Below are 12082 nucleotides of genomic sequence, written 5' to 3' on the forward strand. Positions count from 1 at the left end.
AACAGCATATCAAATTCAGAGAGATCTGCAAAACAACCTCTTTCACAAGTTTAACAGTCTCCCCCCCCCTCCAGTGCATGGTCTTCTGGCAGCACATGACAGTTACTATCTACATCACCCTTCATTCCCACCCACCCCCCAAGTCATCAATTCAGCCCTCCCCTCCCTCCCTTTGCACATGTCAGTCTGGTTTCTTTCAGGCCTTCTCTTGATCTCCCTATGGGGAACTGTTCAGTTTTAGGGCTCATCTATCTGGCTTAAAATCTCTTCTAGTTTGCCATCCAGAGGCACTTGTGGAGCAAGTTGTCCACAATACACGTGGCATTATTCTTATTGGGTTTACTGCATCCAGCTCTCCACCTTGTTCTATTTTACAACATTTGTTCCAGTGCTGAATACCACAGTACAACTTGGGAAGCGTTCTGCAAAATTGAACAGGACAAAGGCTCTGACCTGGGGCTGCTTCACTCACCTTCATCACCTAATGACCGCCATATCAAGTGAGGATATTTAAAGGCGAGGCCTCAGTCCCATGAGATAGGCAGACTGATTTCAACACTAATGCCATCTCACAATCTCTGGTCACAATGAATCCCTTTGAATGTTCACATGTTCAGCTACTGGGGAACTCCCTGAACTGAAGTATGTGCTTGGGTAAATTAGACACCAGTGTGTTACATCCGCAAAGATTAATAGTTGCTGGTGACGTGTGATGCTGATGCCCCAATTGGTATGATCAACCATTGAAAAGAAATCACTTGCCATGTGAAGACAGACACTGTAGGTTCTGATTTAAACTGGGTTTCACAAAAGCAGCATTCTTAAATGGTGGATCAGTACTACATACCACTATGAAATGCATAGGCTCCAGGACAGGGGTGAAATCTACTTGCCTTCCTTACCGGTTTGGAAGTGCATGTGCCACGCTTCAAACTTTCTGTGCATGTGCAGAAGGTAAAAAAACATTACTTTGGTAATGGAAGTAATGACACCCGGGAGGCAATTGCTACCGGATCGCTGAACCACAGGGAAAAATCGCTACCAGATCGGGCGATCCGGTCCGATCCAGGAGCATTTCACCCCTGCTCCAGGACAGCCTGCCTGCAGCCTTAATACTCACAAAGATTGGGACTGTGAATTCCAGCCAGCATGGTTTTATTTCCTCGAGAAACTAAGTAGGAATTTTTGGAATGGCAATCAAGTACATGACCATCCATTTAATAGCAACATAGGGAATGTGCTCCTCGACTTGGAGAAAAAAGACAGAATTCTGTAAAGGAGCCTCTGTCTATATACTAGAAAGGTTTTTGCACCATAAGAATGAAATAATGAATGTTACAGTTGATTCTGTAGAATCTATACTGAGCTGACTGCCTTTAGGAGGAATTTTGGTAGAAGGAAGGAAGGAAAGGAGGAAGGAAGGAAGGAAGGGAGGAAGGAAGGAAGGAAGGAAGGAAGGAGGGAGGGAGGGAGGGAGGGAGGGAGGAAGGAAGGAAGGAAGGAAGGAAGGAAGGAAGGAAGGAAGGAAGGAAGGAAGGAAGGAAGGAAGGAAGGAGAAAGAAATACCAGGATCACTGAAAGTGAGGATATTCTGAGGTGGGTTTTTTAATGTTTTTTGTAGACAGGAAGGGGTGAAAACAGGGCCATTCATTGTTCCACGATAAGAAGAAAACTTGGGCCACTGAAAGGGAGAAATCTACTCCAAATAATATCTTAAACCAAAAAGATTTTCATTCCTTTTTACTTATAACATGAACTGAATTAAACATTTCTTCCCTCAGGGGATTCACAATAAGTCTCTCTTCCGTATCTCCATCTCTCCCTAACTTTCAAATTCTCCAATTTAATCCTCTGAGTAACACACTGGAAACCTTTAGCTTTTGGGTACTGGCAGTTTCAACGTGGACACTGCCAGCAATGAATGCCGTGCCAAGAGAAGTCGACTCCTGGCAAAAAGAAAGATTACACAGTCCTCTGGAGCCATCTGTGCTGTGAAGCTGCAGAGTGACACAGTGCACCCAGAGCACTAACATTTCAATCTGTAGAAAGTTAAGAGACTTCCAATTCCATAAGGGCTTTATGGATTTGCTACTCTACAGAGTGACTTATTAGAACCCAAAGTTATTCAGCAAGCAACCTTCTTCCCCAAATATAGCAACCACGGATGGGTAGGGTAGAATAAAGATTTCATAACCATAGTTGCACTTAAATTAGAAAGTTTTACTGAAAACCCAGACAACTTTTAAAGTTTAAATCTCTCATAGAGCTGAAAGAAGGGCAGTAAGTCACCAAATGGCCAGACTGTGACTCCAGAGTCGTTCCCCCACCCCACCCCCGGAGACTGTAACAATTTCTTTCATAACTTGATAAAAACAATGGAAGAACTCTTCCTGGACAGGATCAGGCCAAATGTACCTCACAAAGACCTTTGATTCAACTGCTTGAAGGAAAGTCACAAAGAGGACATGGAGTTAATAGCTGCTGCCTACATTTGATCCCTATTTAAAAGTAGCCTATCTATGATTCAAGAGGTAGCTTTTAAAACAAGTAGTGCTCAAAAGTTTGAAAGCCATTTCAAAAAAACAACAGGGAACAGCACCACTGAGGGCAGGAAGTTCCAACAATTAATTATGAATGTGTAAACAAGTTCTTTCTTTTGCTAGTCCCAAATTTTCCCACATGTTCTTTCATGCCATGATTCTCCTCCTGCTAAGGGGAGGCGGGGGGAGGAAAGACTGTTCAATTTTTTTTTTTTACATTATGCATGACTTTCAACACTTCACCCATCATGTTTTTTTCTTTCTCATCTTCACACCAAGCTTTTTGTTTTGCTTTTTAGAGACAGCCATAGGCGACTACAGTAAATGAGGACCTTCAAGTTGCACGTTTTACACCACGATATACATTTCATCGCTAGTTGCACCCCATCAATTGTTTTGAATGTCCTTTTCTTTGCCTTTTTTTAAGCTTGTAGTACTTGTAGTACTATCTCTGAGGGGTGGTAGCCAGAAAGGTGTAGACAAGAGTAGTCAGATTGTAGAATTCTATAGCGACATTTTTAAAAAATTAAAGCTTTCCCCTGTCCAGTGGTATCTGCCTCTAAAGGGTGGAGCTCATCTCCATTTCATAGCTGAGGGAGACAGCGTTGTCTGAAGACATTTCCATGGTCATATGGCCTGCATGAGGTGCACAGAACATTGTTGCCTTCCCACCAAAATAGTACCTATTTATCTACTCCTAGTTCCATGTCCATGGAGATTCTCAGTTGACCTTTAGACAGCTAAAAGCCTATGGAGATTCTCAATCATCCAGGTCATGGTTGTCTCAAACGTGCTTTTTCAGGAGGCAACTGGACTCTCTTGTTGTTGTTGTTTTGGACAAGAAAGTTGAGTTGCCTCCTGAAAAAGCACCCTTGAGACAACCATGACCTGGATGATTGAGAATCTCCATAGACTTTTAGCTGTGTACTTTGGGTGAATTCCTTCAAATCGTGTAGGAGTATGAATGGATTTCCAGAAAAATTGCAAACTACAGGAACCATTTGCACTTCAGTTTGAGATGCAGACAGCACAGACTCATCCCCAACAGTCTGCGCCTGTCTTCAACAGTGAAGGGACATGGGGCAGAAAACATCCTGCAATCAAGAAGGCTCCACACCTTTTTGCACTACTCAGGTGACCCTGAGGACACAGATAAACCCCCAAGTGGCCTCAATGATTCTCTAAAAGAATGCAAATGACCAACTGTCTGCAAGGAGTATAAATCCTTCCATTCCCGACCATCCAATCAGAGCTGAAGAAGCTTCTTGGATGAGAAGCAAAATGTCTTCAAAGAAAAAAGAAGAAAGTCCAGTTGCCTCTTGAAAAAAGCACCTTTGGGGCTCCCAGTTCCATGCCTTTGAACTGCTAGTTGGGCAGAAGCTGGGGCAGGAATGGGAGCTCCCCCTATCATGCTGTACTTGGGTCTCAAAAGGCCAACCTTCCAGTTGACAAGTCCAGCTTCTTAACTGCTAGGCCACCATGCTCCCTGCATAATGACATTATAATGGCAGTTTCCTAGATATTTCCTATCTAGGATGTGTAGATCTGAAGGGCAAAACCGACTAACTCATTTGGACCTACCCACAAACAAGATCCAGGCCATCTGAGATGATCCCATTCTATCTTAACTATTTTGTGAGGTAACCTGGAGTGAATGAACAGGGCTGCCCTCTTCTAGGTTTCAGCAGTATTGGAAATTGGGACCTGAATAGATGAATCTGCAGAACTCCAGGTTAATTTATTTAATAGATTTGTACAGTTGCCCATCTTGGGTTTTTAAGGATTGGGGTTTGTTAGTAGGGTGTATCTTTGAGTCAGTTTTTTACTCCAGGTGACCTCAAGCCTATGCACTTTTCTTGGCAAGGTTTTGTTTTTAGAGTGGCTTGCCAAGACCTCCATCCTAGGGCTAATAGAAAGCCACTAGAAATTATAAATTGACGATGTCAACAGTTTATAAAGAAAATTTATACAAAATGTTTTATAGGTGGCATTTTATTGATTGATTGATTGATTGGTTCAATTTATATGCCACCCTTCTCCGGAGACTCAGGGTGGCTTACAATGCGTTAAGCAATAACCTTCATACTTTTGTATATACCTGCTTAGTAGGGCTTTCACGCCCCCCCCCAAAGCGGTGTTCTTTTTTATACAAAGTCAGCTTATTGTCCCCCCCCAAAGCGGTGTTCTTTTTTATACAAAGTCAGCTTATTGCCCCCACAAACCAGGTCCTCATTTTACCTACCTCGAAAGGATGGAAGGTTGAGTCAACCTTGAGCCTGGTGAGATGTGAATTTTCAATAATTGCAGGCAGCTGGTGCTATTTAACAGCACTTTAGTCTGCTGTGCCACCAAGGCTCTTTGCCACCAGCGAGAATGGCAAAAATGTTTAAAAATATGTCCACCAAATGTTGGAAATGTAATCAGTTACTGGGCTCTTATTACCATATGTGGTGGACGTGTCTAAAGGCTAAAAAATATTGGATAAAAATACGAATATGGCTAGGAGAAATGACAAAACAACGAATAGATTTAAAACCAGAATTGTTTTGTTGGGTATATTGCCAGAAAAATACAATAAAGGAAATACATATTTAATTTTACATGTTTTAACAGCAGCAAGAATTGTATTTGCACAAAATTGGAAAAATGAAGATATTCCCACTGTGGAAAGTGTAATAAAAAAAATATTAGAATGTGCTGAGATGGATAGATTAACAATGAAAATTAAGGATAAGAAGGAAACAGAATATTTTTTTAACATGGGAGACATTCTATCAATGGCTAGAAAATAGAAGCAGAAGTTAGAAACTTAAAATTGAAAAGAATGTTTAATTAAATAATGTAAGGTGAATAATTAAGGATAAGTAAAAATTATTATTAATATGTTCTGATGATAATTGTTATAAATAGCAATGTGAAAATTTTTGTTATCATTACTCAAAATCAATTGTACCCAGACAACATACTGTCAATGTGAATATTGAGTTTTTATGTATACAAAAAAACAAAAGTGTATAAATAAAATATTTAAAAAAAGTCATTAGCCCAAGGTCTCCAGTTGGCTTTGTGCTAAAGGTGGGAATAGAACTCATGAGTTTCTAGTTCAGGGCCATAACCACTACACCAAACTGGTTCTCAAATTTCAGAAATCCAGATTTATTTATTTTAAAAATTTGTATGGCTGCCCATTTTAGGTTTTTAAGCATAAAAACAAAACTATCTGGTTGTCAAACTCTCATTTTATGATTATGGCTTTTAGGCTTTTTCTCCATAATTCACTCTTCCCTGTTCCCTCATTAAACCTGAACAGCAGATGCCCAATAGCAGCATTTGTTACATGGCTGCTACTTCATCAAGTAGCAACTGGAGTAGAGATAGGATAACTTAGCAATTTTTTTCTCCCTTTGCCCACGGTGGGTTTTGTGACAATGTGCTCAGTGTGTTATTTCAATTCAATTCCATGTCTATTTCTATTTCAAAACAAGATATCTTCCACCCATTTTAGATCTCCTTATCAAATGTACACCCTCAATATGTTCCTTTCTACTTAGTTTCTACACACTTCAACAGGTGTTCAAACACTGTGGATGTGTCAGAGTGCATGAATTTTTATTATGATGTAATGGAAAAATAGAAACAGTATGCTTAGATAGAATCATAATTTACTATAAAGTTCTTTTTGGAGCAAAGGCATCATAAACGTGATACTGAAGAAACAGAAACCTGCATACAACATACTTGAGCACAAAATTTACAGATATGCATTGGCATGTAAAGACGCTGCAATAGCAGATATAATGGTAGATGTGCTTGTTTAAGAGCAATGTTAGCAGAGCAATGTCACCTTAAATTATCTCAGGCTAATACCTCACTACCACCATTTCACTTGCAGTGCAAATTCCAAAAGTCAAAAAACAAATTCAATGCCTAAATCGGTTTTAGTGAAGAAATGCCACAGATTAAGAAAGAGGGAAGGAAAAGATGTTTTCATAAGTGTCTGGTCAGATCTATGCAACCACATTCTCATGATAAAAGTGCCAACTGATGCAATGTTAAATAGGGTTATAATCTCTGGGTTGCAAATAGTATTCAGATTACACTAAAAACCGCAAAGTACAATTTGCTGCTATCTAATGGTTGCCTATATTATTGCAACCCAGAGATGTTAGACGGCATGTCTACAGAACCCAAATCTCTACACAAAGGTATATCAAATAGCATACCAAATTCATTTCCCTAATAAAAGAAACAGTTTAGTAAAAGTTATTTATAAATATTTATATTCTGATAAAGAACAGATGGAATCCATATTCCAAACAAATGCAGTCACCTAACCTCTACAGTATAGCAAAACATTGTAAATAATTTAGGAAACATCTGGAATATATTAGCAACACTCAACAGAAACTGTTAGAATATTCTTCACCTAGAACAACTATTGCTTCTGATGTCCTAAATAAATTACCATATAACCACTTCTCTATAAGAAGGATAGGAAGTGGGGGGGGGGAACAGCTATCATAGCTTGCTTCTCATGTTCCCACATGTTCTGTAGGACTTGGTGTGTGTGAGTGTGATCCAAAGTTTATGGTAGAAGTGCAGAGGAGAAAGGAGTATGTGAGTGGAAGTCAGGCTGAGTGAAATTCAGCTTGCACTGTTTTATTTTTGTACAGTAAAAAGTGAACAACATTTTCTTACCTCATAGAAATCCAGGTTATCATTTTTTTCAGGCATACCCATGTAGCGTTCAGTATATATAGAATCTAGGATGGAGTGGAGCACATAAAGAAGACATTATGCAATATCTAAAGGGTATGTTTGCTTATTTGACTCTGGTGTTCATTGGCATCTATTTATCAATATAGTGAATGCTTTATTGTGCTACGTTTCCCCCCAAATTTACTGTTTTCTTAATAATAGGCACTGGAGATAATCACATTTTTAAATATTCAGTATGCAGTTGTCCATAGCAACAGCATTATTAATTATTCTCAGCAACCTTATGCCAAAGTAATATTATTCTCTCATCAACTGGAAAGAAAATGGAAGTTTTACTAAGGTTGCTCTCAGTACCGTTTCTCTGTGCACTTATTCTGCTGGTTGGTAACACAACAATATCCTTAACACCCCTCACACATATATGCTAGTCTTTCCAGATTCTAGGAGGCGGAGGCTTATCTCCGTTTCAAAGCCAGAGCCAGCGCTGTCCAAAGATGTTTCTGTGGTCATGTGGCCAGCATGACTAAACACCAAAGGTGCACGGAACGCTGTTACCTTCCCACTAAAGGTGGTCTTTATTTTTTACTTGCATTTTTTACATGATTTCGAACTGCTAGGTTCGAACTGCAGAAGCTGGGACAAGTAACGGGAGCTCACCCTGTTATGCAGCACTAGGGATTTGAACTGCTGAACTGCCAACCTTTTGATTGACAAGCTCAGCGTCTTAGCCACTGAGCTACCGCGTCCCTTCTACCTCCCTTTACTGTAACCTTAATGTACACATCTCCCCTAAAAATTCAAATACCAAAATGAACACAACTGAACAATGGAAGCAATAAAATGAAACTTTGGGAAATGTGGATTTATTAACCAAAGGGTTTTTCATACCTATCCTGGACTCCATCTGCACCTCCCCAAGGAACGTATACTTCACAGTTTGGGAAACCCCAGATAAGTCTTGTGTGTGACTAGACCCAGGTTTAAATTCTGAGTCAGCCATATAGGACATTGGTAGAGCCTGTACTACTCACTAGGTGGAATCCAACTTTGTCCTTCCATCAATAGAAGCAAGTCCACCAACTAATAGGAAGGAGATTTTCCTTTCTCCAGAACAAGAAAATACACAAATGTCCCACAAAGGAGATGGAGAAAGTCTTGATAAATTAGGAGGCGTCTGATAGCATGACACTATTTCAAATATCTAGCCACTTTGCAGGCTTCCAGCAAAGGAAAAGTGGAAGAGGAACCATATTTGCTGCCTTGAGCTCTTTGATGAAAGGAGGGATAGAGATGACTTAAAAATAAATACTCCAAAACTCTGCAGTTAGAAATCATTTAAAAGAGATTGCTGCCTACTGAGATTGCTCCCCGAAAATAAGATCCTGTCTTATATTTTTTTGAACCCTGAAATAAGCGCTTGGCCTTATTGAGATGTCTTAATTTGGGGGAAACAGGGTATATAGGCATGTCATAGAGCCGTGATGGCGAACCTATGGCACACGTGCCCGAAGTGGCACGTGGAGCCATGTTGCCTGGCATGTGCGGCGGCGCCCGTTCCTCTTGCAGGTTTCTGGTACGCATGCGCATGTGATGATCAGCTGGCCTTTGTGCGTGGGGCAGTTCCGGAAACTGGAAGAGCTGGTCTGATTGGCACAAATCGGCGCATGCGTGGCAGTAACTGGAAGACTTGCTGGGCAGCGTGCATGCGTGTGCCAGAAACCGGAAGTACCTTATCCGGCGCATGCACGGCCCCTGGGCAGCTCCTCTTCCTAGTGAGCGCACACGAAGTGCTCCCTTTTTGGCACTTGGTGCCAAAAAGGTTCGCCATCACTGTCATAGAGTATTGCCTCTTGATAAACAGATTTCTGTAACATTTCAAAATATAGAACAAAACTATGATTTTTCTAGAGATAGTATACTCATTTGCAATGGGGGAAATCTATGAATAATTATGCATATTCTAATACATAATTATTTTTTAAAAACCGAACAGTAAAATTTAACCATTGAAGGTAGGACAGAAGAAGTTAGCACTGATATGCAAAAGGAAAACATGACAAGAGGGGCTTAATTACACAAATATCATCCTTTCTAACTTCCAGCAAATTTAGCCAAATCAGGTTTTCTCATAGCCCCAATGAAAAGCAGAAGCTCAAGAAGCCATCACAAAGTTTACCCAAATCAAGTCATGATTAGAATTACAATATGAGGCAGAAATATACAGCTTTAATGTTCAAAATTCCCTTTTGGGAGTTTTTAGAACATCGAGCAAACTAATAATAAGTGTTTGATACATACTTTAATATACATAAGAGGCAATCAGCAGTATCATTTAATTGGTAAATATTCTAATAAATGATTAAAATTATGACCCTTCTTTCTAGAGCTCATTGTAATATAAAGGAAGTTGGTAGCGATGCCAACAAATTCTATGACATTCAGAAATGATCCCTCCACACTTTGGAACACATGGCACTTTTGAGGAATGCAAATGCAGACATTTGCATTATAGTAAAATTTCAAATATTAAGTAATTTTGTGCCATTTAAAGGTTAAGCAGATTATCTTCCTTTCAAATCCAAGTTTCCAGTAGGGGAAAAAAATTATTAATCTAGGGACAGTGTGCAATACCTCACGTGAATTCAGGAAGGCAAACCAAATGGTAATTTCATGTGGGAGAATTATGTACCCAACTATTCATACTTTATACCATTTCCCAGTATGACTCCTGTGGTACTTGACAAAGGATCTTCCTACTTTATTGTGAATAAATAAACACATACCATAATATTGCCAGCGTGAGACAGGTGCCACAGCTATTCCGCACTTGAATACACCACTTCCGGCTCCGAGGACCATGGAAGTTACATAGCCTCCATAAGACTGAGAGAAAAGAAACATTATTATTTCAAACAAACCAAGAGGGATACAACGTTCTTCTCACAAAGTGTCTGTCTGTGTGTGTGTGTGTGTGTGTGTGTGTGTCTGTGTGTGTGTGTTAAAGGATAGCTTTGCTTGGATCTTAGTTTGCCGAGTAATGAGGCAAGGCTTGTTTTTGGGTAATAAAACTCTTAGTAAAACCTGTATAGTGCCTTTGTATAAAGGCGTATAAAGGGAGCCCCATTAGGCTTAGTTTCAAAAAGAGGCATCTCTAGGTCGGGTTAGGGAGAATGAGATGTAGTCACATGTTCTCCTTCATTTTATATAGCTGCCAACTTGACATGCGACTCAGGGTAACCTGAATCAGAAGGAGTCTGGTCATTTCTGTTCTAATTAACAACTTTTACTAAAAGGCAAACATTTTGTTAGCAACAATTCACTTCTTCATAACTAAAACTTTGATTTAGTTAGCTGCCCAGAGTTGGTTATATGAGGGGTGGCTATATAAATGTTTTTAATTAATTAATTAACTAACTAACTGATGTAGAGAGAGTGAGGTGGCTGGATGGAGTCACTGAAGCAGTAGGTGTGAGCTTAAATGGACTCCAGAGGATGGTAGAGGACAGGAAGGTCTGGAGGAACGTTGTCCATGGTGTCGTGATGGGTCAGACACAACTTTGCAACTAACAACAACAAAACTGATGTAGGAGTTAAATTGTGATGATGCTGGGAGAGGGGAATTTAGATTGGTTATTGCAGATACAGGTTACATAAAGCAGATTACAAGTAATAATTCGGTCGATTATCAATTTTAATGTGTTAATACGAAACACTGTGTTTGCTGAGATTTTTTGAGATAGCCTGAAACCATTTGATGTACGTGAGTTCAGCAATCTTTCACTTAAGAGTGCTTTTCCCCCCCAAGATGATCATTTTAAGGTCTGCAATGAGTGTCCTAGGAGGCTGAAGTGCTCTCTATTATTTTGACCTTATTTTGTCTCCTGATGTCAAACTTGTGTCCATGAATTCTTCAGTATACGCGTAAACTTTGTGCTATGTAGATAAGAGTCCAAAGGGGCAGATGCTGGTGCATATCACATTAGAGGACCAGCATGTGAAGGCATCTCTGATTGTGTATGTGTACTTGTACACACCACAATGGTATAAATGTGGGGATAAGCTAGACATCTGGATTTGTTGCAGAACCTGGTTCCCATCATTATCCTGTTATTGTTGTTTTGTTGCATGTGAGAATCTGCTTCAGGTTAGATGTTTTTTTGTATGCAAACATGGGTCTGAAAAAATATAGTATCATTGTCCCGCATGGGCTTCAGCATATTAATAATGCATTTGAGTAGTTTGAGCTCTGAGCTGGAGGAGGTAATCAGTGAAGTTCTGTTCTCCTGTTCTTGTGGTCTGTTTTTTAAGAGGACCTCCCTGGAAACTGATCTGCCTATATAGATGTGTCTATTGATCTCATTGGATGGGTGGTTGAGTACCATGAATAGCTGGTTTAATTCCAACAGTTGAACATCTCTGCCAAGCATAGCTGCAGCACTGAGATTGGCTAATAGAGCTATCATCTATAGCCAGACTATAGCTGGAAAAAGTCCTTTCAACTCCTTTTTAAGCTAGCCAAAACTAACATAGCTCTCCTGCTCCAAGGATGAACTTGAGTATCTGTGCAAGGAGACATTCCCTTGTATCATAAAATATTCCCTTGATATCACAAAAATATAATGAGAATAGACTTTTAAGTGGATAGTTGACCCAATCGATTTAAAATACAATCAAACCTTGTAGATGACCCTCACTATGTCAAGAACCTTGGAGTACTCATTTCTAAAGATCTAAGTGCCAGAGCCCACTGTAACAACATTGCCAAAAAGGCATTAAGAGTTGTTAACCTAATCTTGCGTAGCTTCTTCTCTGGTAATATTGTA

At 39.8% G+C, this 12082-nt stretch overlaps 1 protein-coding gene across 1 annotated transcript in view; it reads right to left on the reverse strand.

The window, feature by feature from the left end:
* Window positions 1–12082, reverse strand: part of DPP4 (dipeptidyl peptidase 4) — a 72843-nt gene that overhangs the window by 8097 nt on the left and 52664 nt on the right. The window contains exons 22-23 of the mRNA XM_034426282.3: window positions 10043–10142; window positions 7239–7303 (exon numbers count right to left, since the gene is read on the reverse strand). Coding sequence (XP_034282173.2) covers window positions 7239–7303; window positions 10043–10142 — 165 coding nt within the window. The remainder of the gene's footprint in view (window positions 1–7238; window positions 7304–10042; window positions 10143–12082) is intronic.

The sequence above is a fragment of the Pantherophis guttatus genome, chromosome 1 (genome assembly GCF_059756535.1).
Source record: "Pantherophis guttatus breed Tessera chromosome 1, ASM5975653v1, whole genome shotgun sequence".
Taxonomy (NCBI): domain Eukaryota; kingdom Metazoa; phylum Chordata; class Lepidosauria; order Squamata; family Colubridae; genus Pantherophis; species Pantherophis guttatus.